The sequence below is a fragment of the Anas platyrhynchos genome, chromosome 1, assembly GCF_047663525.1.
Source record: "Anas platyrhynchos isolate ZD024472 breed Pekin duck chromosome 1, IASCAAS_PekinDuck_T2T, whole genome shotgun sequence".
Lineage (NCBI taxonomy): Eukaryota > Metazoa > Chordata > Aves > Anseriformes > Anatidae > Anas > Anas platyrhynchos.
Window position 1 is genome coordinate 1909284 of NC_092587.1, and position 25398 is coordinate 1934681.

Sequence of the window (25398 nt, forward strand, 5' to 3'; positions counted from 1 at the left end):
GTGTTTGCATTACTGCCAGGGCCAGCAGGAGCCCATTTCCCCTGTGGCACGCTGCCATGTGCCTGGAGAGTAGGAAGAACCAGGAAAACCAACCCTCCAAAGCCTACATCACATAACAGCAGCCCAACTGGTCTTCCAGGAGTGAGTTTTGCCCATTGAACCCTTGGTGAGACATGAAACACACGCAGGGATGTTCGGGACTGCTCACAAGCTGGGCTAGACCAAGGCAGCTCCTCCAGCTTCAAACTCAGCCCCAAGTCCTTGGTGGCTGGAGAGGCCAGAGAGGCACCTGGATGGATCACAGATGGGTTTTCCTGCTTCCTCCTGAGGAAGAGGAGGATAGGAGAGCCAGGGGCTGCCTCACCTGCTGAGGTTTTGCAGTGCTGCTCGCACTCCCACTTGCTTTCGAAGCGGTTTCCATTCCCTCGGCATCCCCCGAAGATGAAGGGTCGGCAGGAATTCGTCGCGGGGTGGAAATACCAGCGCAGGGCGTAGTGCCGGCAGGAGCCCTCGTCCATCGGCTGCAGGCAGGGGGCTGCAGGGAGACCCCAACACCACTCAGGTAAGGGACCCGGGTGGGCAAAAGCCACCCTGGTTCCACCTTGGGCAAATGTATGGGGCTGGTGCAAGAGCTGCCCATGCCCTTTGGTTGGGTTCTCACCCCAAAAAATGGGGCTGGAGGAGGAAAGGGGGCAGCAAGGACCAGCGGTGGGCATTTGGCAGTGGGTTTCCAATAGTGGGATGGGCACAAAGCTCCCTGTTGCTCCACAGCACTGGCTGCCCATCAAGGAGGTCTCTGAGCTTTGCATGGGGGCAATGAACCCCCGTTTCTTGGGGTGGGGGTCTTTGTAGTGATGGTTGTGTTAGGGGACATTGCACAAGGGAATCTCACCGTGTTTTTTTGGGGTGGGGACAAATGCAGCTGCCTTAAGGCGAGCTCAAATCTGAGATTGGAGCCGCTGTGTGCTGGAACGTGTAACACTTTCAGCCCCACATCCCCTTGATCTCAAGGCCAGAAAGCATTTAGGGAGCTGACTTCCCTAAATGTCACTTAATTCAGCGTATTTCACCTGGTAATTGACTGTGGGCTTCTCGGCGCTTGTGCAGAGAGGGCCCCGTTATCTGCCGCACGCTGGAAGCTGCTGGGGAAGCAAATGGAAATTACACATAATGAGGGCACGCAAACAAATTAGCCATAATTTAAATATTGATCACCGGAGCCTTGCATGGCTTTCCAACGGCTAACAAGTTCTCTTAATAAATGTCACGAAGCGATTGGCGAGGCGGGGGGAGGAACCGGCGGCAATAAAATTCTTAATGGTGTTAAACAACTCAGTCAAAAAGGTTGGGTGTTAGTCAGAGAAAATGGAAGTATTTGAGGTTGTTTGCGGGAGATAAATGTCAGGCCGGAGTTTTGTAAATCTGGGAGCTTTGAAAAGCCAGGAGCGATTGTAATCTGGCGGTAATAACCCTCCGACTGCAGAATCCTGTTAACATTTCGAGCGCCTATCCGCACTCATCACTTAGCCGAGCGATTTATGAGCCCTCCTGCCTCAGACCCGGGCTTTAATGGGATTGTCGGCTGGCGACGGCGGCAGCTGTGATTCGATAACGCGTGGTACGCTCCATCGATCTGAAACCGCCCAGATCCCGAATGCTGCCTCGGTATAAAGTGAGTTTAAACCCAGATGGATGACGTCTTCGCAGTGCCATGCAGAGGCTAGGTGAGAGTTTGAGGGATGGTTGGAGGCTGGCTTCAGGCTTAGCTGGATTCGGGAGGGTTTGTTTGGTCCTGAGCAGATTATATGGGCGAAAAGTTGGGGTCATTGTCAATGGGTTTGACTTAAAACGCATCCCAAAGCTCAGGGAAAGTGCTATAGTGTAATAAAAGTGAACATATCTAAACTGCAGCCACTGGCCTCTACAGGCTACCACTTGTTTTGAGGTTTGAAATTCTATAATATCGGGGGTCTTGCATGTTAAAAAAGTGCAATGGGATTTTTATTTTATTTGTTTTTTAACATTTTCCAAAGTAGCAGAGCTGATCGGCCTGCTGATGTATTGGCTGGCCAGCTGGTGAGCTGGCTGGACCAAGAAGTCCCCCAGGGACTCACTCCATGGTTCACGGTCAGAAGAAAGGTTGGGTGATTGGAAATGCAGCTAAAACTGCCCCGTCCTATCCTCTTCCTGAAGAGCTGGCCATTCTCAGCCAAGCGCTAATGGATTTCCCCGTGTCCATCTGACTCATCTCCTGAGCTTCTCCACCAGGATACCATCCCAGTGAATCCCAATGTGGTCCTGGAGCCTCCTGGGGAACAACCCCATCAGCTTGTTCATCCTCCCCAAATAGTAGCTGCATCTCAGCTGCCCAGCACTGCTTCAGATCCTATTGGGGAGACTGATAATTCCTAAAAATGTGGCCAATCCCACTAGGCTGGTGCACAGGTAGATGAGGAGATGTCATAGACCTACTGGTGTTTATGTATGGGCAGGTCATGTATGTGCATCTGCAAAGCAGGTCCTTGGCTGTTCTGTCTCCCCCCCTCTCTTGGGCAACACAAAGAGAGACAAATCGAGCTGGTTGTTTTCCCATTAGCTGTAATCAGAAGTTTTACCCATTAAATGGTTCATGAGGCCCTGGACAGAAATAGTCCATAATAGCTGAAGTGTTTGGTCTCAGAGATGTAATTTCTGGCTGGTAGGAAGCTTTACTAGAAGTTGCAAGGACGTGAGTGGGACAAAATCAGCCCGAAAACATTGGCTGCCTCCTTCCAGAATTTAGGAATGTCCTTTCAAAAGTGGCAGTCATCACTGGGGCCACTTTTCCCTCATCTGCTGCCCTTTGTAGGAGCATTGGATCATCTTGGCTTTGAACCACAACTCAGCCCTGTCCAGCACGTGGGATTTTGTGTAGGAGCCCTTGCTGGAAATCCCTTTCCTGCCTCCTTTCTGCCCACTGTCCATGATAGAGATTTAGCACAGGGTCCATGGTGTGCTCTAAGAGAGGTGAAAGCATTATTTCTGTGGTAGAGAAGACCGACAGCGTGCATCCAGGCAGCTGCACTTACCTGCAATAAGTGAAGGGTCCATGAAGGGCTCCGACAATGTTGCTAACGTGGTCATGCTCTGGGTTTTGTTGAGCATTTCTTCCTGGCTTTCACCATCCCTTCCGGGGTGTTCCTGTTCCTCAGAATACCCTGGGAGCTGCCTGCTGATTTCAGCTGCCTCCAGGCCTGTGGATTTAATTGCTGGGTCAGTGAGGATGAAATCTGGCATGATGGTTTTTACAGCTAAGCCCCCCCGTGCTTGGAAAAATAGTTGTAGTTTTCAACACAATGCCATGTTCTGTTGGCCATAACCTCCAGACCATGGACCAAGGTAGGAAACCATACCCAAATCACACATACTCTTGAGAAAGTCAAGTACTTAGGGGCAGATCATGCTGTCTATTGTCTTTTCAACAAAGGCAGGGGGATATACTAAATTTATCCAGACTAAAAGCTGGTTTTAAAGGAAGCAGTTCCCAACCAGTGTGGTGGGACTCCTTGGGATCACCACAGGCACTGCATGGACACATTTGCAGTGACGCTTGGGATGGAGCTGTGATCAAAGCCCCCTGTATAATTAAATTCTGTGGGACCTGTAGCATCTCTATGGGGTGGATCCACTAAAATGTTGGGCATTGCGGTCTTCTCAGATGAGGCCAACTAAGGAAAAAAAAAAAAGGATAAATGTGGGACAGGTGGGATTTTGACCAGGACTGGGCTGGCAGGCACATTAGTGAGGCAGATATTTTATGAGTTTTGGCTTTATGTATGATATTTTAGGAGTTTTGGCTGTATGTATGTACAGTGTTTGAGGTTACAGGATGGCAAATCTGGTGGAGCTTTTCTGTGCAAACCCAGAAACACGTTTTGAAGAGATTTGGGCCAGCAGATCAAACCCATCCCAGGTTAATATTCTGTGGTATGTCCACTGTGGTTTTGATGCAGCTTTGCTTTCCTTTGTAAATGTAGAGCTATGTCTAAATGATGCTCTGAACAGGAGTAATGGAGAGAGGACCAAATGCTCCTGGCTGAAGGACTGACCAGCTGGATAACAGGCAAATCCCTTGGGTAGAACCTGAGTCATGAATGCAAAACACGTCAGCAAGGGCTGTCTTTTATAGGAGCATGAATTCTTCTGTGTCCAAGAACATTCACTGTGCAGGATTCATTTGTTGTGATTTATGAGCATTGCAGGAGAAAGTGGAGGCAGGTGCAAGGGCAGGATCCCAGGTACGGGGCCATGGAAAGACACCAGGGAGAGATGCTCTCTACCCTGACAGATTTGTTTTCTAAATACAGAGCAGGAGGGGAAACAGAGCCCAGAAAAAGCTATATTGTGTCTGGTGTAATTAGGAATGTCCCATGCCAAGGGAGTTCCCAGCTACGCTGTGTGTCTGTGATTGTACTGGCTCCTCATGTCCAGAGCAAGGATGCTGCCAAGTATCCCAGCTATTTGCTTCTTGACCTATTTCTCTCTTTAGAAAGTCTCAGCTTTGTGAAATGCTCTGCTTTTGTATACTATAAAACAATGTGCTACGAAGGCTAAAAAAAAAAGAGAGGTTGAATCCTTGACCAAATGGGTCTACCTCCGTACCAGCAGATTTGCCCTCCATATTTCATGGACCATAACCATTAGGTCCCTAAAGTGGGAGCTTAAATGGCACATAGACACACAAAATACAGGCACCAAAGCTTATTGTGTTAAGGGTTTGGGATGGTGGAATAACAGGATCTGTTTCGTGGGTATGGAGGGGAGTTCCTGTGGCTGTAGCTTTTACATCTGGGTGTTGGAAATATTTGTCAAGAATAGCTTTGATTCTGTCTTGCAGTGCAGAGTGGAAACAGGAGACTTCTTGGTGTCCCTCTTAACCTTGTTTTTTTCATCTTTCCCTCAAAAAAAGTCCCTCTAGGAGCCAGGGTCTAAAAGCATTCAGTGATCCAGGGTCATGAATATCTTGAATATCTATGAATATCTTTTCACTCACAGTTTCAGACTGTTTGGGGTAGGGAGAACACCCTATTTACTCCAGTGCACATTCACATGCATTTCTATATTAAAAATATATATTTCTATATTAGAAATATATGTATTATATATATATTATATATTCACATGCATTTCTGTATTAGTAGCCTTACCCCTTTCCACAAGCGTCCTTCCCAACTCACCTCCACAATCTGTAAACACAAGATAGGGCAAAGTTTATTCTCTATTTATTCCTTCCCTATGGAAATGCAGTTTTTTCTTCCAATAAAATAATTATTTTTACAGGTAGCACATGCTTTCATGGATTATTTTCCATTTTTTTTACCCCTGAAAAGCGTTCAAACACCTCCTAATATCTCTAGACAGAAACAAGCACTTGTTTGGCTTAATCATCTTGGCAAGTGCAAGGGGGCAAACCCAAACCTTCTTTGGCCACAGGAAGGCTCCAGGGAGAGGGACATGAGTGGTGCTTAGGAAGCTAAGCAAGAAAAGCAAGACCACAAAACCCTAAAACCCTTTTGATGTGGGGATTATGGGGTAAAACCAACTCCAAATGTGTTTTTTCCACATTTTTTTTTGTTATTGCCATGGCCCTGCTTGGCAGCTATTCACTGCTGCAGAAGAGAGGTCTGTGTGTCAAGAAGCACCACGAAGTAGACGGGAATTAAAAGGTTGTTATTTGGCAAAATGCGGCTCCAAACTTCCCCTCGTGACCCAGTGTCTTTCACCGATCAGCAGGGAAACGGTGACCGGTGAGGAAACCTTTACTGACAAAACCACCGGGGAAAAAATGGGAAGACAGAGGGTTTGAAGGAAAAAAATATTAAGAGTTTGAGCAGGAGGTCAGGGCCACGACAGAGACCCCAGGGCCCAGAAACCCGTGCTCGTCTCCGAGCTTGGCGAGGTGACACGTCTCCACTGGCTGCTAATGGGGTGATATTTGCTCTGCCGGGCGAGCATGTGCTGGTGCTCAAATTGCTCCAATTTAGCCGCCGGCAGATGTCAGAGCCGTGGCCCCGAGCGCGGCTCGCCAGCCGACTTACCGCATCTGCCTCTCATCTCGCTCCTGACCACCTCCTTCACCTCTTCCTCCTGTGCCCCAGGGGGAAAAGCAGAGGTTAGAGGAGATTTTCTACCCAGGCTCCATCTCCCTCTGCTTTACATCCCAGCCAGACTCCCCTTGCCCCACCAGAGGTGGTCTCTGGCCACCTCCACTTCGGTTTGGCCAAGATGTTGGTGTCATAGGGACCTTGGTTCATTTTTTTGGCTTATCAGGAAAATGATTCCCCTAGCGATGGTTTCTTTCTTGTCCAGAGGAACAGACATCTCCAGCCATGAGGACTGTGGGGCACCTCAAGCCCAGGCTGGCTTTCCAGTGAGTACCAGCACCCTTTTGGCACTGTCCCTGGAGTCAAGGTCCCTCAGATGTCCTTTGAGAAGCTTTGTCAGCCCATCTGCATCACAGATCTGCTGAAATCACACTGCAGGCTTGACCAACAGAGATGGGCTCTCCACCTTGTAGGGGTGACAAATTTTGTGCCCCAAACTCCTGGTCATTGCTTGGACTTGGCATTGGACTGCCCAGCATTGCTTTTGCCCCAGCTCGTGCCTATCTGAAGTCTCTGGGTAATGGCCAACACTCTCATTTCCTGGATATTCTCTGCATGAATTTTTCTCACCATTTCCCTCCTTCTCTACACCTCTTAGGGGCAGTTTGTCCTATTTTCTCTATTCAGGGCTGTGTAATAGGATGTCATCTTGGACTAAAGTACTCACAGAAAGACCAGGATCTCCCTTTTCTCCTTTCTGGCCAGCCGGCCCATTTTCACCCTGTTAAAAACACTTAAGTCATTACAAAAGCTCAGTAGATTGACCATTAAATGCTCCAAGAATAAGTGCACCTTAGTGAGGAGAGGATGCTCTAGAAATGGAGATGGAGAAAAATGCTCACATGTTTTCCCATAAATTTAAGGGATATCGGTGGGTAGCTGGCTAAGCTGGAAGGAACGGTCTCATCCGTGTGCGGGGAAACAAGAACAAAAGTGTGTCTCAGAGGGCTGGGTGCAGGCTCACAGTTTTTTTGGGGTTGTTTTTTTTTGCTTTCCCACTGAGTTTGAAGAGCTGTGTGACTCCTCTAACTTATAACAAGGCAGCAGGGCTTTAAGGATGTTACCAGCTACGGTTTAAGGCAGGTTTCTTTGGAATATGTAAGGGACCACAAAGGCTGAGGTGGAGATGTGGAGAGGATCTGGCCTCCAGGGAACCTCTGGGAACCCCGACCAGACCACGCAGAAGATGGAAGCAAGGTTTGCAATCCCAGCACTGGGGAGATGCTGGGTTTTGCCAACAGGGCTTTCTGAAAAGAAAATTTTTTCTGCTCATAGCTGGTGAGAACTGGATTTGTTGATTACGTATACTTAAAAATATCAAAGGAAAAGGAACATGGGAAAAGTGACCTAAATTAAAACATTGATGGTCATTTTTTTCATTCCCTACTTGCTTACAGGTGCTGGAGTTTGGGGAGAAATCACAATACCCTCCACTGACACATGGAGGAAAAGCAATGCCACCTCCTGATGCAAAAATCTTGTGAGTTGGTGTTGGTAGGGCCCGAAGCATGTAGGGACTGATCTGGGACATGGGTTTCAGGTCAGTATCATGAAATTAAGCTCTTGATTATATTCTCTGATGAGCAATGGAAGGCTGAGCATTACCCCTCTGTACTGAAGTACTGCACTGAGTACTGGTCTACCAATTGGTCTCCTGGTCTACCAAGCACAGCTGAGGATGTGCTGGCCCAAAGTTTTCCCAGAGAAGCTTTCTGTGCTCTTGCTGTTGCAAAATTTGGAGGGCCAAGAAACCCCACCTAGGGCAGCCAGGGTTCACCCAGCCCTAATGCAGAGCCCTGCTGCAGGGTGGTAGTGGGGTCTCAGCAGGACAGCAGGATCACCCCCATACTGACCGCTGCTCCTTTTTGCCCGTCCATGCCCGGGGGCCCTCTGAGGCAGAGTGGAGGTCTCCCTCTTCTTCCTCGTGGGCCCTGGAGAGGATGAGGAGAGCTCAGTTAGTGATGCCTGAGCAACCTCTGGAGATCCCATGCTCCACAGCTTGGGGTTTTCCCCCTAAAACCCAACTTGGGCATGGGTAGGAGAATGTACTCAGAGCTCTCTGGATCTCAGATGCTCTCCAAATGGAACAAATATAAGTGGTCAGAGCCCATATGGGCAACCACAAGGAGCTTCCAATGGTCCCATCCTGCAGAAAGCACGGGTGCTGTGGGGCAGAAGGCAGTTTTCTCTCTCCAGCTCTCTGTCTCGGCACTAATTTAAGAAAGGGAGCCTCAGCGGGAGGAGAAGGGCTTGCAGTCTGAGATAACGCCCTCCCACATCAGAAACGGGGGTGGCCTCGCTGCGGTTCAAACCCAGGGACTTTCTCTTTTAATTTAGGGAAAAGACAAGTAGCAGTGTGGGTGTAGGAAGCGGCATCTCACAGTCCCTCTTTAATCAGTGTCCAGACAAAAGCCATTTATTATCTCTCACATGGCTCTCTGAGCATTCACCACTTGTGAGTGCTAACATAAAAACTTCCTGCCTTTTAAACATACATGAGGGGAGCTTGTACTTTTGGCTACTTCCACCCTTGTATGATTATTTTGATGCATTTTTCATTGACAGGTAGAGCCTGGGGAGCAAGTAAAAGAAGAAGAATGCTGCGGCTATGGTCTGAGGCTGTTTTAGTCCCTGTTTTAGTGTTTCAGAGAGGGGGTCTTACACCTTGCCCACCCTGTGGGTACAGACTTTCCCCAAATGCATGGCTCTTTCTCTGTGTAGGGTGAAAATTAGGTTAATAATCAACAAAACCTATATAAATGCCTTTACACCACCTGACTCTGAAGCCCTGCAAGGCTTTCTAGGGAAGGGAGACCTTTGGTCGGGCCCAGGAGAGCTGATCTAATGAGGTTCAGATTTATTTGAAAGTTCACACCAAACTGGGTCTGAACTGTCCCAAATTCCATCCTTGACAGCAAGAGCAATTCCCACTGCTGTATCTTTACCAGCACAGACCTGTAAAGTCAGATGCAGCTACACAGCAGCTACATTCTACATCCTTTAAATGTGCTCTTGGCAAAGGCCACTCACTGACCATCAGAGATGCTTTATTTGGCTGAAAAAATTCATCAGGGCATAACAGAGGAAAACCCTGCCAGGGTTTCTGCCTCCTTTCCTCATTTCCAAACAGCAGCACAATCTAGTTCCCATCTGGCAGCAAACTCGAGTGTTTTACAGACAACGCATGGATGTGCATACACACGATATCTACATATAAATACACACACACATGTGCATTAAGTCCTTAAGCTTATTTTTATAAGGATATATCGATCAATTAATGTCTGCCAAATATCTGCCAGCCTTGCAGGAGTTAAAACAGGGCTGTCCCTGAGATGTCTGGTGGGATGCAGTTGGTCTTTCAGGTAGTTGCCCAACTTCAGCTTTTCTTTTGTTCTCAGCTCTTTCATGTTCATGCTCAACTGAGAAGAGTATTTTCATTTCCAGTACTCTTTCAGTCGAAAAGTTCTTCGTTACTTAATGGATGCTGTCTAAGGGTGGGTGATTAACATTAATCTCTAGTGTCGTCCCTCTGCATTGTGTTGGCAGCAGCAAGACACTCTTCATTACCATAGAATCTGGGGGCAGCATGTTCCTGCTTATAAACAGTATTAGCATGTCTCATTTCCAAGTCTTTTTGTTACATTTCAAAAGGTGCCCAGCATGTCTTGCATGCAAAGACACCTATTAAGCGTAGGCCACAAATGGGGTTTGAAAGCCACCAGCTCCTTCCGAAACTTTGGCATCCTGCTCCCTAGATAATTAGCAACAGGAGGGGTGCACTCGATGCCCCGCTAACGTGAAATTATCAGCCTTCCTTTCTTCATTCAGAGGTCACCACTTATGCTGCAGATAGGAAAAGGAGAGAGGAAAGGAAAGAAAATATCTCTGGTGATAAAGGCATCGCAAGATGAAGTAAGTTGACCAAGACCCCTCCGAAATCTGGGTGAGAGGGGGGCATGTATGTACGCATGGTGGCACAGGGGGGACACTTCTGGGGTGCTATGTCATACGAGGATGTGAGGTGCAATGATCTGGAGGGCAGCTGGGGATGGGACTTCTACCAGAGCTCCCCCCAGAAGGTAAATCCATGAGGTCCAGAGCATCCTGTTCTTGGAGGAGAGTGCCTGTGGGTGAATCCTTGCTAGGGCAGCCCCACCAGCTCTGGTATAGGGTTTTCTAGAGGGACCATGGTGGTGTTTGCCCACGTGGGAGATCCAGACCTGGCTGAACGGGAGCGGGAGGAGAGGATTTTTCTTTATCAATAGATTTATGATATAGCTACAATGGTAAGGATAAAATTAGTTCTCCTGGAAGCCAGCATATTAGAGTTTATCATTCAAGCCATCCTCACACCAGATCTCCTTAGGGTTCACAGCATGATAATGACACTTATTGCTCACCTGTGGCCCTGGTTTGCCTTGGGGCCCTTGAGGTCCATCTGGTCCTGCAGCTCCAGTCTTTCCAGGCCACCCCATTTGTCCTTTGAAGCCTCCCAAGCCAGGAACTCCCTTGGCCCCCTGAGAATCAGCAAGAGAGAGCGGTTCAGAGCTTTTATCAAGCACAGGTGATTTTAGAGATGGGCCAGTCAAGTATTTCCCAGATACTTCCATGAACATTGGCAATAAAGGGAGACCCTGGACACTCTCCTTTGTCTGTTCACATAGTAAGAGCATCAGTAGGATGGTTGAGATTAATTTTGTTTTGCTCTCTACCATTTCTGTTCCAGAGGAACCTCCCTGCTTGGTGACATGGACATCTCCAGGATGATACCCCAAAACTTCTAAAGCCTGACTGCCCTTTTACATATAAACTGAGTCTTTTAGTCTGTAGCCCCAGAAAGGCCAATGACTGCTGAGGAGGAAAAAGGGAGGCACCAAGAGGTGGCCTGTAAGTTTCCTACTTATCTGCACCATTGAGCTTTCTCCTGGAGCTGTGGTGAACAGAAAAGTCTCCCGTTAAAACACAACGGGAGGAGATGCCTGCAAGATGCTTGCAAGACCCAGCTAAAGGTGGATTTCTGATGTAGGCAAAAATAAGAGCCTGTCCAGCTCCTCTGGACACAAAATTTTCTCTCTCATTTCCTTCTGCTTCTCATCCATATCTTGATCTCCCAGCCTCCAACCATTTGCAGCTCAGAAACTCACTGAGCCAGGGGTGTTGCTTGGCAAGAGAAGGACTCACAGTATTTGACACAGGTGACCATCAGGGGTGGGGACCACAACACTTATCAATAAAAGCAAAAAACTTTGGGACCAAATGGTGGAGCTGAATGCAAGAAGGGGCTGGAAAGTGCAATAAGCCTTGATGTTTCATGCATTAGCAGAGGGTGAATTTAAGGAGACCTCCTTCTCCTGCCCTTTCCACCTGCAATCCCAACCTCAGTGCTCCAGACAGTTGACATTTGCCCTCTGGAAAGGGTACCTATGATGCATAAAGTGTATAATTTTGTTAACTCAACCTGATGGATGTGGGATTTATTCTTTAAAAAATGGCAGCTCGATGCAGTGTGGCGAGCACTAACCTTTTCTCCTTTCTCCCCAGGAATCCCCATGGCACCGTTGTCACCTGATGCTCCCTGTTCGCCCTGTTGGGAGCCAAGATAAAATCATGGCCAATGCAGATTTAGCATGGTTGCATTTGTTGAACAAACCTGTTTTTCTTCAGATTACAATGTTATTTACTGAGTGCACCCCATCAGGGTCTCTCAGGCTGTGTTGTACTCAAGGTGACTTAAAGAAATCTCATTAAAAAGCCCCAGTGCTTGGCATGTGCAATATTGCTTGAGGAGCTTCAGGGCTGGGTGGATGAATTTGGCTGTTTTGCAGAGGCAAGAGAAGAGGTTCCCACCTCTGAGATGTCCAAGCATCTCCAACCAGATAGATGCTGGCTTGTAGGAACAGATTAGGAATAGTCCTGTTTGTTTCCCATGGAAATAAGCACATTGCCAAGGTGAAATCCCATCATCTGCAAAGCTTTTAGGAAACTTCCTTTTGGAAGGAAGATGTGCAATTTAAATATCCACCTTAGGTCCAGATGGCCCATCTGATCCTGGGATTCCTGGTTTTCCAGGACTGCCAATTTCCCCCTGTGGATGCAAAAGCAGTGAATGAGCTGTGAGTACATACAGTGTCTAAAATATGTGGAAAACTAGCTTCAAAATGCAAGGTGGGTAAGTGGTGCTGTGGAGGGCATGGACATGATGACATTCCTGGTAACAGAAAGCCTAAATACGGGTAAATTCCTACTTCAGACTAATGTAAATTCCTACTTCAGACCAATATAGACTTTAGGCTGCCCCGACTTTAAGCCCACCCACATCAAAGTAGGTGGGCAATTCACTGAGTAGGACTTAATTTACCCAATAGGCCAAGGCAAATGAAGGACAACAATAACAACAATAACAACAATAATAACAACATAGCCCATTGGCTCAGATATCAAGCGCTCCCTTGCTTCTTATCAAGCTTTTCAAAACCCTTCATAAAAAGACCATTAAGGGCCATTATCCCTGTTTATAGAGGAAGGACCAGCAGTGCTGACAATCAGAGCGATGTGCCTGGCAGTAATTGTGAATCGAGCCCAGGCAGTTGCTAAGCCACAGACCAGGAGAGGATTTGGGCAGGGGTTCGTGAGGAAGGGTCCGTTTTCTTTTTTTTTTTTTTTTTTTTTTTAACCCCAGATTGTCCAAAATTGGGGATCAATTCTGACAATCCCCAGATTGTGCCCACATCTCTCTGTGCTGCAGCCTGCAGAGAGGGTCTTCTCCCTGAGTTAGGGTGGCTTCTTCAAGCATGATGTTACCCTGGGGATGAGTGGGAAACACTCCTGGAAATGGGGCATCCAGAGCAGGAGGGAAAGCTGGGCTGAGCTCACCTTGGTGCCCTTGACTCCTGGCGTGCCAGTGCGTCCTGGGAGCCCATGTAAGCCCTGGAAAGAAAGCAGATCATGGGCAATGATGTTAAATCAAGGGGAAGGCAGACAGGATGAATGTTGCACGTGCACAGGATTAGTCCCAGTGTAGTGCTGCAAGAGCTTCCCTTAACCACAGCATCCTTCCCCATCAGCCCCACTCCAGCCTGGAGTCTGAGTTCTTTTCTCTGCTTGTCCCAATGTTTATTTCACAGAATGACAGAGTGGTCGAGGTTGGAAGGACTTCTGAAGGCCATCTGGTCCAACCACTCTGCTGGACCCTGCTCTAGGATCACCTAGAGATGGTTGGCCAAGACCATATCCACACAGCTTTTGAGTATTTCCATGAACGGAGATTTCAGCAGGGTCTCACCCATCTCCTACCTTTGTTCCTTTCCGCCCGATGTCACCAGCAATCCCAGGATCACCTTTATCTCCCTACATGAAAGCAAAACAAAACAAAAAAATATATCATACATAGCCTGACAGGTTAAGAATGCAGCTCTGATGATAACATCAGTTGCATTTATATTGTCCTTTTAACCACTGGGGGCTCCTAAAAAATTTGCAGTTCATGGAAACATAAAATCGCAGAATAGTTTGGGTTGGTAGGGACCTTTAAAGATCACCTAGTCCAACTCCCCTTCACTAGATCAGGTCACTCATAGCTAATCTGACTTTGAACGTTTCCAATAATGGGGCACACACAATTTCTCTGGGCAACCTGTTCCAGTACCTCACCACCCTCAGTGAAGAAAACTTCTTTCTTATATGGGTGTGAGAAAGCCACGGAGCCTCTTTTTGCCTTCCAAACGAACCGCATCCTTTCCTGCTACTCACTGCTTTCCCCTTCTGTCCCTGAAGACCTCTGTCACCTTTGGCTCCCTTGTTTCCGTTCCTCCCATCGAGGCCTGCTGCACCCTGCCAAAGAGGAGCAAAATGAATTTCTGTGTTAGCAAGGCAGTGGCTGAGGAGAGTCTTTAGGATAGAAACTCAATAGTAAGAGCCCAGGTGGCACATGGCCACGGTCAGAGATCAGGAACCACCCTAAAACCAGCACTGAGACACAAGGCTGGGGTTTAGCACCCATTTTTCACAAACCTGCAAGCCACACGTGTGAAGAAAGAAAACTGAGGTGGTGATGGCTGAAGTTGAAAATAGAGGTAGGGGTATAAGCAGGCAGCATCACGCTGTGTGAGTTCCTTCATGGAATGCCCACAGTCCTGGGCACTGGGTCAGCAGCTCAGTTTCAGCCCCAACCAGTGGAGCAGAGCAGAAATTCAGCAGTGAAATTCAGTTTGGTGAATGACGGCCCTGTTTGGTGAGAGCAGCTCTGAGCACGGGGCTGCTCACAGTTGCAGTTTGGAGAAGATCTCCCACCTGGAGAGTTTGGAGCCAGAAAAGAGAGCCTCATCCAGCCCAAACATGTGCGCAATGAAGGGCAAAGATGCTCCACCATAGCACTACACCTTGGAGGTCCTTGAACCACTTTGCTGCTTAGCTCAGCATGGGATATCAACATCATCCAGCATTAGGGCCTCTTTCTCTGGGGTCTCACTGTTCCAACAGCAAACTGAAAGTTACTCAAAATGCCCTTTTTTTTTTTTTTCTTTTTTTTTTTTTTCCCAAGGCTGCCAATTCTGCTAGTCCATTTATCTAATCTGGCTGCTTTTGACTGAAGTTTTCAGAACCTGGGTGTGAGGTGAAATTGGATTTGGCCCCACTTGATTGCACAGGGCTCATCTCTCTTGGAGGAGAGTGAGTTGGCTGCTTAAGCAGATCAGGAGATGAACAAGTTATTATTGTCTACTTGGTTACATTATCTCCTTGGAATTAATTTACAGTAAGTTATTGAAAGGAAGCATGTTTATTAAAAAAAAAAAAAAAGGGAAAAAAAAACAGCCACCAGATCTGTATGTCAAACAGCTACATCATTACTCATCCTCTCAGTGGCTAATGGACAACTCAGTGATCGTGGTGACAAGCAAACATCCCAGAGATACGTGGGTGGGACGGTGCTGCCCTTGCCAGCAGGTCAGCCTGCAAGACCCATCACCTCTAGATATCAAAATTCATCTCCTCTCTGGGGAGTGCTTCCTCAAACCCCTCCCCAAGCCTGGGCACCTTTTATCTTTTGGAGTAAGAGGAGCATTTGAGAGCATTTGTGTTCCTCCATGGCTCTGCCGGTCACGTCTGGAGGAGGTAAAGTCCATGCTCCTCAAGCCCTGCCTGCACGATCAGGCACGAACATCTCATGCATGATCTTTATTTACCAGTTACTATCTATTGACACAATCAATATGAAGTTCTGGCTGAGGAAATAAATGGGCCATAAAAAACACAGCTAACTGGAATTTCTGTTTACTAGGACAGATTGCTTATTTGGAGGGCAATAAACCTTTTGGTTCAATGGTTAAATCTCAAGAGCCCAGGATACCTTCAAGTGCCTGGCATTTTTCAGATTGCTTTGAACTAGGTACAGACCCATCTGGCCAGGGATTTATACACCTGTGCCTGTGAGGATGGGCTAAAGCTTATTCCTGAGCACTGCCTGAGCCTGAAGGAACCTGACACTAGTTAGTGATTTCCCAATTAGCTCTAATAGTCCTCTCAGCACCTGGATTTATTTGTCCAGAGGGGCTCCTGTGTCAAAGAGAGACCTTTCTGTCTTTTCTTGTGTTTCCCACATCTGCCCATGTCCAACTCTCATTTCTTTTGTTAGTTTTAACCTGTGGGATGCTTCTTGTGATGTCTCTGGGCCTGAAAGGAGCTCAGATGGATTCAGGAAGAGCTAACCTCATGATACGTACTGGTAGGCAGAAAAATTGCTGGTCTCAGGCATGCCTACTTATCTAGTGAATATGTTTTTGACCTCAATCTTATCTCATTGTAGTTGCTCTATCTGTGACAGGCTGAACAGACTTCATCATACATGCCAGAAGGCTTTTTTTTTAGTCAGGTTTGGGCATGCCAATGGGTCTAATCTCCCTTCAGAGGTTTGGGTCAGAGAGATGATGCTTTTCAAGGCCGTCTACACCCAGGGAAAGAAAATGATGGCTGAAAGGGTCAAGAAGGAAGAGGATTTAAAAACAAGAAGAAGAGGAAAAATTTTCAGGCAGTAGGCAAGGGAAAGAAGCCAAATGGAAATTTGTTCCCTCAGATTTACACTCTGTGTATTGCCAGGCAAATAAAGGCTGGGCAACAAAAGCTAGTAAAATGGCAGTTTAAAGGCAATTAATGGTGGAATACTGGAAATGGCTTCTGCTGTTTGGTTCTGTTATTAAAGCGTTGCTGGAACAGGCTTCATTTAACCGCAAAGACACCAGGTACCATGAAGGCACGGCAACGCAGAGGCTTAGTCATAAGTCCCGAGCGCTGGCCGTGACGCAAAGATGCCTTTGAGCAGCCGAGGATCTCTGCTTCCAGGCACAAATTCCTGCGAAGATTTGGGCTGGAGCCAGGGAAGAGCCTGTGTCGTCACCAGGCTCATTGTCTCCACTCAGATGAGGAGCTGGGGAATTAGCTGGGTCACCCTGGGCAAGCATGAAATCCATCTGCAGAAACACGTCGCACCCCGAATGGAGCAATCTGTTGGAAGCAGCAGGGAAGAGACATCAAAGGGCTAATGCATTTCCAAACCATGGCGTAGGCTGCTACCTCTGCTAAAAGGTTTCCCACCTCCTGGGCTTCGGCGCTCAATATTTGATGGGATGATACATCTGAAGTAGCTGGGAGTCTCAACCTGAGAGTTTCAGCTGTGTTTTTATCCCTTCCCTGCTGCGTCCTGTGCCTAGACGATCCTGCCCGCAATTATTTGCTTCACTCTGGAGCCTTCTCCCCCCAAAACTACCTGTCCTGTCTTGGTGTGGAAGCAGCAGCTTGTCCTCGTGGCTGTAACAAGCATTAATTCTGAGGTAATGCATCTCACAAAGCCTCCAAGGTTTCTGGGCAGAGATTTCCACCTGTGGCTGGAAGGTCTGGCTGGCTTCTCCTTGTCCACCTTGGACTCATCAGAAATGCTCGGGGCACCCTCCTGGGCCAAAAACAACTCAGAAGATGGCTCTTTATGCTACAAGTGGCCAGGGCACCTCTTGTCCAGCACAGGACAGAGGTCTACACCCAATCTTTCCTCACCTCTTGCTTGAGGTGGCCCCACTGCTCAGCAGGCCTTAGAGCTGTGCTGCCATAGGGTTCACCTAAGTCCTCATGCAGCTGGTGTAGTGAGGTGTGACCCTCACATTGGTACCCTGAATAGCTCTTCAGTGACTATATCAAGAGCTCTAGGGCTTTTAATTAATCTGGTAAAGTCAAATTTGTGCTGTATTACCACACCTACCACAGCCTGGGCGAAGGGGCCTTGGTTGTCGCTTCATTTTCAGGCCCTGCAGAGCACTGAGGAATAAAGCACATCAGAAATGGTTGTGGGAGCAAAAGCAGAAGACCCAAGGATCTGGTGGGTCTCCCACCCTCCAGTCAAGTTTCAGAGGGACTCTCTGGGAACACGCACATGGCTGTGTGGGTGGTGTTACCACATGGGGCCTGGCTTCCTCAGTTATAGGGTGAGCATCCACAGGCTGCTGGCCAACTATAGAGCCCAGCTCACAAGAGGACATGAAGAACTCAGGGACCCTATTTGTACACCGAATGAAGAAAACTGCACACCACGATGGAGAAGACCCAGAAACACTCATAACTGCAGATCCTGGAAACCCAAAATAGGGAGTAATGGCAAGGGATATTCAAAACAGAGATTTAAGGAGAATAATGGGTTAATCTTCCGGTATTTTAATGCATGAATTACATCTGGGACATAAAGCAGAGGAGCTGGAAGTCTTAATACATAATCAAGACTACAACTTAATATATGTAATACAGGCTGAAGTATTAATATTAAAGGATGAAGTATGGCAGGAATATCAATGTAAAAGAGCATAGTGCTTTTAGAAAAGAGGAAAAAGGAGGTGTCTTGAATATGAAGAATACACTCATTTGCCTTGAGATCCAGTTATAAACTCATCTAGGTCCACTGAAATTCTCCAGGCAATGATTACAGGGAGAAGACATGAACACTGTCACTTGGTTGGGAACTCCTGCAGATCAAATCAAAAGAGTAAATGGATGAGACTTTGTACAAGCTGGTTAAATTATTCAGAGTGATTTGTGGCGGCGCTGGAACTTTTGTCTTCCCAGATATCAACTGGGAGGGAATTCAGCAGGACAGAAAGCAAGTTTTTTGCAATGAGTTGGTGGAAATTTGTAGAAAGGACAGATGGAATTAGGGGGGGCTGAAGGAAAATGAGAACTGCTAGGCAGTACTTTGGAGGTTTTGCATAGGAATGAGTGGGTACAGGCAGACTGGACCAAGTAGTATCTGTCTTCAAGAGAAGGAGAAAAGAGGACTTGAGGAATGATCGATGAGGCAGCCTAACCTCCCACTCCAGAGTAACTCAGGAGCAAACAATCAAAGTATCTGTGAGCATTGTGAAGATAAAGTGAGACACCACCAGCCTGGTTTTGTGGAGAACAAGTCACGTCAGGATGTCATGTCCCATCACAGGTGTCTGAAATAGATGATGTGAATCACACTGCAAGAGTACCCTACAGCAGTCTATAAAGCACTCTGAGTCCAGCCTGCTCAGATGTGGAAAGCGAACATGGCAGACATCTAACCGGAGGTCAGATGAATTTCATCCAAGCTGTTGTATATCAAGGCTCCTCTGTCAAGGCCCCAGCTTTGATGTGAGAGTTGCAATTTTAGAAATTTAATGAAAAACGAAAACCAAGCTTTGTTATCTCATTCTAGCCCCAAGCACAGCATAGTGTTCCCTGTACCAGCAAAATCCTCAGATATTTTCTAAAGAAGGATTACGTAGCTTTCCTCAAATACTGATTGTCAAGATAGCGATTTCTGGTAGTTAATTATATTATGCAACAACCCCTGTGGGTACCAGTAGAAAACAGCACACCTCCCAACCATCACTGGATGGCTGCTGGTCAGGATGGCCAGTTCCTACTGAAGTCCAGTTGAGCTTCCTTTGCTGCTCAAAACCCATCCTTGTTCTCCCACTTGTACTACCAATGCAGGAGATGAAATTCTTATTTGAATGAGGGCCTTTTCCTCAGAGAGCAATTACCAGTTTGGATTATGGACTCTTAAATACCCATACATCCATGACCAGTAATCATCAGGCAGCGCTGAGCAGCCGTGGAGCCTTTACAGCAACAGGCTGTTGCTGAGAACCACCTGCTCATGCACAAGGAGACATAATAGTGGAATAGGTTAAGAAAATACTAATATTTCTTGTTGCAATGAAACAACTGAACATGCTCATATTTCCATGACTAGTTGCCCTTTGGTGTTTCCTACTGTCCTATTCCTTCTTTTCCCCAATGAAAACAAATCAGTGGTGACTTTTTTTTCACTTTGAACAACTTTGGAGACCTTTTTCTTTTTCTTTTTCTTTTTCTTTTTCTTTTTCTTTTTCTTTTTCTTTTTCTTTTTCTTTTTCTTTTTCTTTTTCTTTTTCTTTTTCTTTTTCTTTTTCCTTTTCTTTTTCCTTTTCTTTTTCCTTTTCTTTTTCCTTTTCCTTTTCTTTTTTTAACCTTAGGATTTCCTCCAGGTGAAATGGCAAAGTTGTAAAGCATGTAAACACTTTTGTAAAACATTGCAGCAAAACCAAAATTAGTTTATTATTAGTAGTAGCAGTATATTTATTTTTTTTTCCCCAGTTGCAATTTGCCAGGAATCAGGATGTACTACCCAGGTCCTCCAGCATAACTCTTTTCCCTCTGGTCAGCAGCAGTGCCCACTAAGCACTGGGAATAGCCACTTGTAGTTGAGTCTTTCAAGGATTTGTACATTTCTCATATGATACACAACCTATGGTCACAATTCATAACCACCTGAACATGAAACATTGCCTGTTTGTGTCTGGCAATGCTCCCTAAAGTACTAAAGGCATTACAAATAATAATTAAACACACGTTTCATGTGTCTCCTGATGCAAAAAAAATGCAACTTCCTATTAAAACTTACCTTTGGTGTTGCCCCCCCTGCCCATGGCTGGTTTTCCAGCAAAGCCTCTTTGAAGCTGAGCTTTGTGGAGCAACACTGAGTGGCCATCCCCTCACCTCCCCAGTGACCCATATGAGAGCCATGGGGTGAGGAGGAGTGTTGCCAACCCCACTCCATGCTTAAGCATCCCAAAGGCAGAGAAACATGCTCCAACTCACTGCAGAGCCTGGCAGACCTCGTGCTCCTGGCTCCCCCTGCAAGGAAAGCAGTGATGAGCGACTGTGAGAAAGAGATGCACGCACTCTGGGAATGGGGATTGCTGTAGGATATTCCTACAGCTGTGGAAGAGGAGACAGGAGGAACCTTTAGGGGTCAGGGACCCTCTGCAGCAGCAGCTGGGATGTAAGATCCTTTAAACATCCTGGGTGGGCAGCTGAAGGGAGCCCTACATCTCCATTTTGATTCTGGAGCTTAGGCAGGAATTCATACCTGGCATGTAAATACTGACATTTCAGCAAAATCATTACTGACTGTCATAATCCAGGAAAGACGTCAGGAAAGATGGTGCTTTATAAAATGGGAAGGATCTTTAGGGCTCTCCTGGCAGAGCACAACTTCTGCTCTCTGGTAGCCCCATAACATTTCAAGCAGTAATTTTGAAGAGGGAGCACAGAATTTTATTGCGAGGAAACCATGAAAGAATTTTATACATCAGTTCATGCATGATTTTACACCTCTTGCAGAGGATACCTTATTGTAGGTGCTCGCTGTACTCACCTTCTGTCCCACCGGTCCTCTTGTTCCGAAAAGCCCCATGACTCCCTTGGAGCCAGCTTCACCTTTGAGTCCCTACAATTGATACTACCTTTGAGATACTACCCTGGGGCTCCAGAGTATCTCAGGTATTCAGCCCAAAGGTGCTGTGTCTTTAGGAGATGTTTATGTATTATTTTCATACTAGGGAGCCGTCTGACAGATATTACAAGGGGGATTTCATCTGACAAAAACACAGGTACCACCCATGGGAGCATCTCCATGGGTTTCTTTTAACATCACTGGGGACCTAATCAGTGCCAGGAGGTGATCTGCCCTTTCACAAAGGAGATGCCCACTCTGGCTCAGGTGATTCCCATCCTGAATCCGCCCTGTGGAGTTATGCCCATGGGAAGTAACAGGAGCTCAGACAGGGATGCTGCTGTTGTAGACACTTAAATTTATCCAGCTGAGTCCCTGTCCTGGGTCAGGCTTCTGGAGCAAAACCCATTAACATGATATCAAAATAGGGTTGATTAGCATATGGAGATTTAATCCATGACTCAGTTTGAGAGTGGGAGAGTTGTGCGATTCCTCCTAGCAGAGTGATGGGCTGAGACCTGAGACCACCACGGGGGGCTCTCAAAGAGCAAAGACAGCCAGAGGGGTGTGTGGCTGGCTGTGCCACCCCCTGGGGGACAGCCCTGCATGAGGAGCAGCTCTGGACAGGAACAGAGGAGCTGGCTGAGCCTTAAAACTGCCCCAGGAGCTGCAGGATTTGAAGGAAGGAGCATGGCCAGCTCTTGGAGGGAGAAGGAGATACGGGGCCCTTCAGTGCTGCAGCAATTGAATGAACACTTCTCCCAAAGTGGTTTTCCACTGCAAACACCAGCTTCACATGGTCCTACAACTACAAGGCTCCACACCTGGCAAACGGGATGAGTATCACAACCCCAAGCACCAGCCCAGCAGCATCCTTGCACTGTCTGTGGGAAGAGGTGGGCAAATGTGTCCTTGCACCTTGTTTCCCATCAGGAACGTGGGAAGGGAAGGTGCAGAGACAGTATCTGCATATAGCCCCCTCCTCACACAGCCAGTGCCTTTTTTTTTTTTTTTTTTGTACAGCTCAATCACATTGGGATGCTCTTACCTTTTCTCCTACAGGTCCATCCTCTCCCTTCTCGCCTTTGTCTCCATCAAAACCTGGCAGACCCTGTTCACCCTGAAGGACAAGACAGAAATTAGTGGGTCGTGCCTCCCTCCTCGAAGGATGCAGCCCTCAGCTGCTGGCTCTGGACCAAAGTGCTGGTTTGCAGTGGTTGTCCCAAGCTGTTTCCTATGTGGATGTCACCAATGCTGGGGAAGGGATAGCTTAAAAAGACAATGAGAGTCAAACTTACGGGATCTCCTTTACTGCCTTTATAGCCCTGGGGTCCAAAACCAGTCATGGGATCACCCTAGGGAAAGAAGACATGGAAGAGATGTAGATGCTCAGTGATTCCTGAATTCACAGCAAAGAGTTTTGCCAGTGACCTCTTGCTGCCAGAAAATGTTGGGGCCCATTTGTCTGGATGTCAAGGCTGGAGGTGGAGCTGTGCACGGGAAGATGGGACCCTGAGGTTCAATTCCTGACCTGAGGCCATCTGTGATGGGACAAATTCACCCCCGATGAGGTGGCTTGGCTCCTTCATCCCTGCGTGTCACTTAGGATGGCAAGGTTTGCATCTCCTCCCAGGAGCAGGACCTGGCCAAAAGCTCAGGGTGCCCTCCTTTATGGGCACAGAGATGGAGCTCAGGAAGGTGAGTGGGACTTAGGCCATCCTTCTGAGGTAGTTTTTGAGGGTCAGCCACCCCAGGTGCCACCCTGGTGTCTACAGGGCTGCAGTAACCCCACGGACATGTCTGAGCCAAGTATATTCATCAGCAGTTGTGTCTCCAAGGAGGAGATGCCACCCATAGTGTGGAGGTAGGAGGGTTGAAGCCACCTTCCGAATAGCTTCAGGGAAAACCTGGCTGGAAAAATTCCCTCTGGGCACAACCTGAGCCCCTGGGCATACGGACAAACATGAGAAGATGGCAGGCTACCTAAGAAGCTTTTTCATTTTGGTCTTTGGGATTAAGACAAATTTTCTTTACCCGAGTCTTTCACAGCCTTCCGTAGCTGTGCAGGCTGCGTGTCACAGGGTAATACTTCTGTTTCATCCTAACCCAGCTAAAGGCTGGTTTCAGGGTAATGGGATAACCTCCACACCCTCAACAACATCGATTCTTCACACCGGGGCACTGCGACCTGCAGACGTGCACCTGCTTCCAGCATGCAGCAGCAAGGAGGACGCGTGGAGGTGCAGCAGGTGTGGGTTTTGGCACTGGACACAGGGCAGACCCAGTAGGGAAGGTGATTCCCTTTTACCGTGGGCAGGACAGAGGCAGAAAGGAGCAATTTTCGCCTTTGGAAGACTTTTACATCTGATTTGGATGTTCAGTGCAGCCTGTTAATATTTCACCATTGCTGTTAGCAGCATACAGAACTCATTTATTCATTTTTATTCCCCTGAAAGATAAATTAACCCCTTGCAGGCTGGTAATTCTCCTTGCTAGTCCTTTGTGGCAATTGTAGCCCTCTTTAAAAGGCCTCCATTTACACCAGCTCGCTTCAGTATTGCAAATATCCCCGTTCAGGGAGACTGCATTGATGCTAGGGTCTTAACAAACATGCATGAATTAATATTCCCCCAGATTTGATAATATTTTTCAGCCTTTTGCAATCTTTATACAACCATAACCATCACCGTGGGACCCTGATCCAGTTCTATCTTAATACACCCTCCTGCTTTCTTTCTCTGTAGCATCTATAATGTGGATGGGGATGGACTTGATCAATTTTGTGGGCAAAAGGAAGCATAAGCATGCTGTAGTTTAATCCAATATATGGTACTGGCCCTGAGATGCACACAGATACTCCTGCATTGATGAAGAGAGAGTTAGAAAGAAAATTGAGCTGCAATCATGTAGAACAAACCCAAACCAACTCTCTCTCCCTTCCAGTTTTATCTCACACTCCTCCTTATATTTTATTAAGGTATTCTTTGGAAAAACAGATTACGCATTCCTTCATCTTGGGAGGTGTTTTGGGGCCTCCTCACGAAGCAGATTAAGAATTGATTTGTCTCTGGAGCGAGTCCCTTTTGAAAGTAGCCTCCTCAGAGACAAATCGGCCATAATCATTTAATACTGCATGACTCAAAGGCAGAATCATCATGTAGGTTTTCTAAAACTCATTTTCTAACAAGCCATTTCATCCAGGAAGGAAGTTAACAAAACACTGGGCAGAAGTTCAGCATTTTCTGTGCACTTTCCAGAACCACTCTGGGTGTTATTTTCGCATTACCTGCTATGAGCCAACTCAGGCTTAAGATTGCAGCACGCTTTGGGGCGAGCTGGTTCACCAAAACCAGTGGAAATTTTCTTCCTCCCTTAGAGCACAGGAAGCATTTTTGTGCCCCAGAAAAGAGTTGCTGAAGTGACTTTTTTTTTTTTTTTCTGCTGTTTTTGGTTATGACTTTTGTAGGATCCTATTAAAACTATGGTGCAAGCCCCACCTGGAGCATTGCGTACAGGGCAAGGAAGACACCAACAAAGTGGATTGAACCCACTGGAGAACCCCACGAAGGAGGGGGACATCTAAGCATTGTCTTCCATTGCATGGGCGTAAAATGCAGAGAGGATAGACCCCAAGTTTTCTTGGAGGTGCACAGTGAAGGGACCAGTTGTTCCACCCATCAGACAGAAGAAAAAACTTCTTCCCCTGGGGGTGAAGAAGCCAAACATCAGAGCAGAGGCTCAGAGAAGAGCACACGAGGACATGAGCAGTGTGATCTGCTTTTGCAGCTGGCCCTGCTTTGTGTGGGGGTTGTACCAGATATTACAGGTCCTGTTTAAGCTCTGATTTTATTTTATTTTTTAAATTTAAAAGGTCTCACCAGGGAGCGGTTCCCCACATGGTACAGCTCTGAGACACTGGTGGGCTCAATTTCTGCAAATTTCCTTGGCAAAGGGATCCTCATCCAGGCACGTGGTGCTTACTACTCAGTTCCCACTAAGGATTGAAGGTAGGATTTAAAGTCCCCTTTGATGTGAGGTCTTTGAACACCATCAGCTGGGATCCTTGCTCAGCACCCCATGCAAGCTGGGCTACGCTCCCCCATATGTAACACTACAAATCCTGTAACATCACTAAGACCTCCAGATATTTGAAAGCAGATATCAGTATTTCTTATCATTTATGTCTCTACCTTGTCTGTTCACTGACTCACTAAAATAAACGTCCATCTGCTTGCAGGTAACCATAAAATCCTAGCAGCCTTTTACCCCATCTGCCCCAGACAGCCACAAACTGGAATGTCCTTACTCTTTCTCCCTTGGGTCCCAGAAGTCCCCGATCACCCTGAAAACAGGAAAAAAAAAAAAAAGACAGTGAGTGATTCCCTTTTTACTCACTCTTCTTGTGCTGCTCAGTCCACCAATTTGCACGTCAAGACACTGACATCTATCACAGCTGGGAGCCAGTTCCTCTGG

General features: G+C 47.1%; 1 protein-coding gene across 1 annotated transcript in view; it reads right to left on the minus strand.

Annotated features, from left to right (window-relative positions):
- The window catches only part of LOC101790071 (uncharacterized), a 101240-nt gene that overhangs the window by 1247 nt on the left and 74595 nt on the right, over window positions 1-25398 (minus strand). Inside the window, exons 74-91 of the mRNA XM_072040648.1 lie at window positions 25232-25267; window positions 22224-22280; window positions 21974-22045; window positions 20848-20919; window positions 20289-20324; window positions 13896-13976; window positions 13440-13493; window positions 13020-13073; window positions 12169-12231; window positions 11668-11730; window positions 10547-10663; window positions 7997-8074; window positions 6811-6864; window positions 6078-6126; window positions 5187-5225; window positions 3069-3233; window positions 1071-1142; window positions 365-535 (exon numbers count right to left, since the gene is read on the minus strand). Coding sequence (XP_071896749.1) covers window positions 365-535; window positions 1071-1142; window positions 3069-3233; window positions 5187-5225; window positions 6078-6126; window positions 6811-6864; window positions 7997-8074; window positions 10547-10663; window positions 11668-11730; window positions 12169-12231; window positions 13020-13073; window positions 13440-13493; window positions 13896-13976; window positions 20289-20324; window positions 20848-20919; window positions 21974-22045; window positions 22224-22280; window positions 25232-25267 — 1333 coding nt within the window. The remainder of the gene's footprint in view (window positions 1-364; window positions 536-1070; window positions 1143-3068; window positions 3234-5186; window positions 5226-6077; window positions 6127-6810; window positions 6865-7996; window positions 8075-10546; window positions 10664-11667; window positions 11731-12168; window positions 12232-13019; window positions 13074-13439; window positions 13494-13895; window positions 13977-20288; window positions 20325-20847; window positions 20920-21973; window positions 22046-22223; window positions 22281-25231; window positions 25268-25398) is intronic.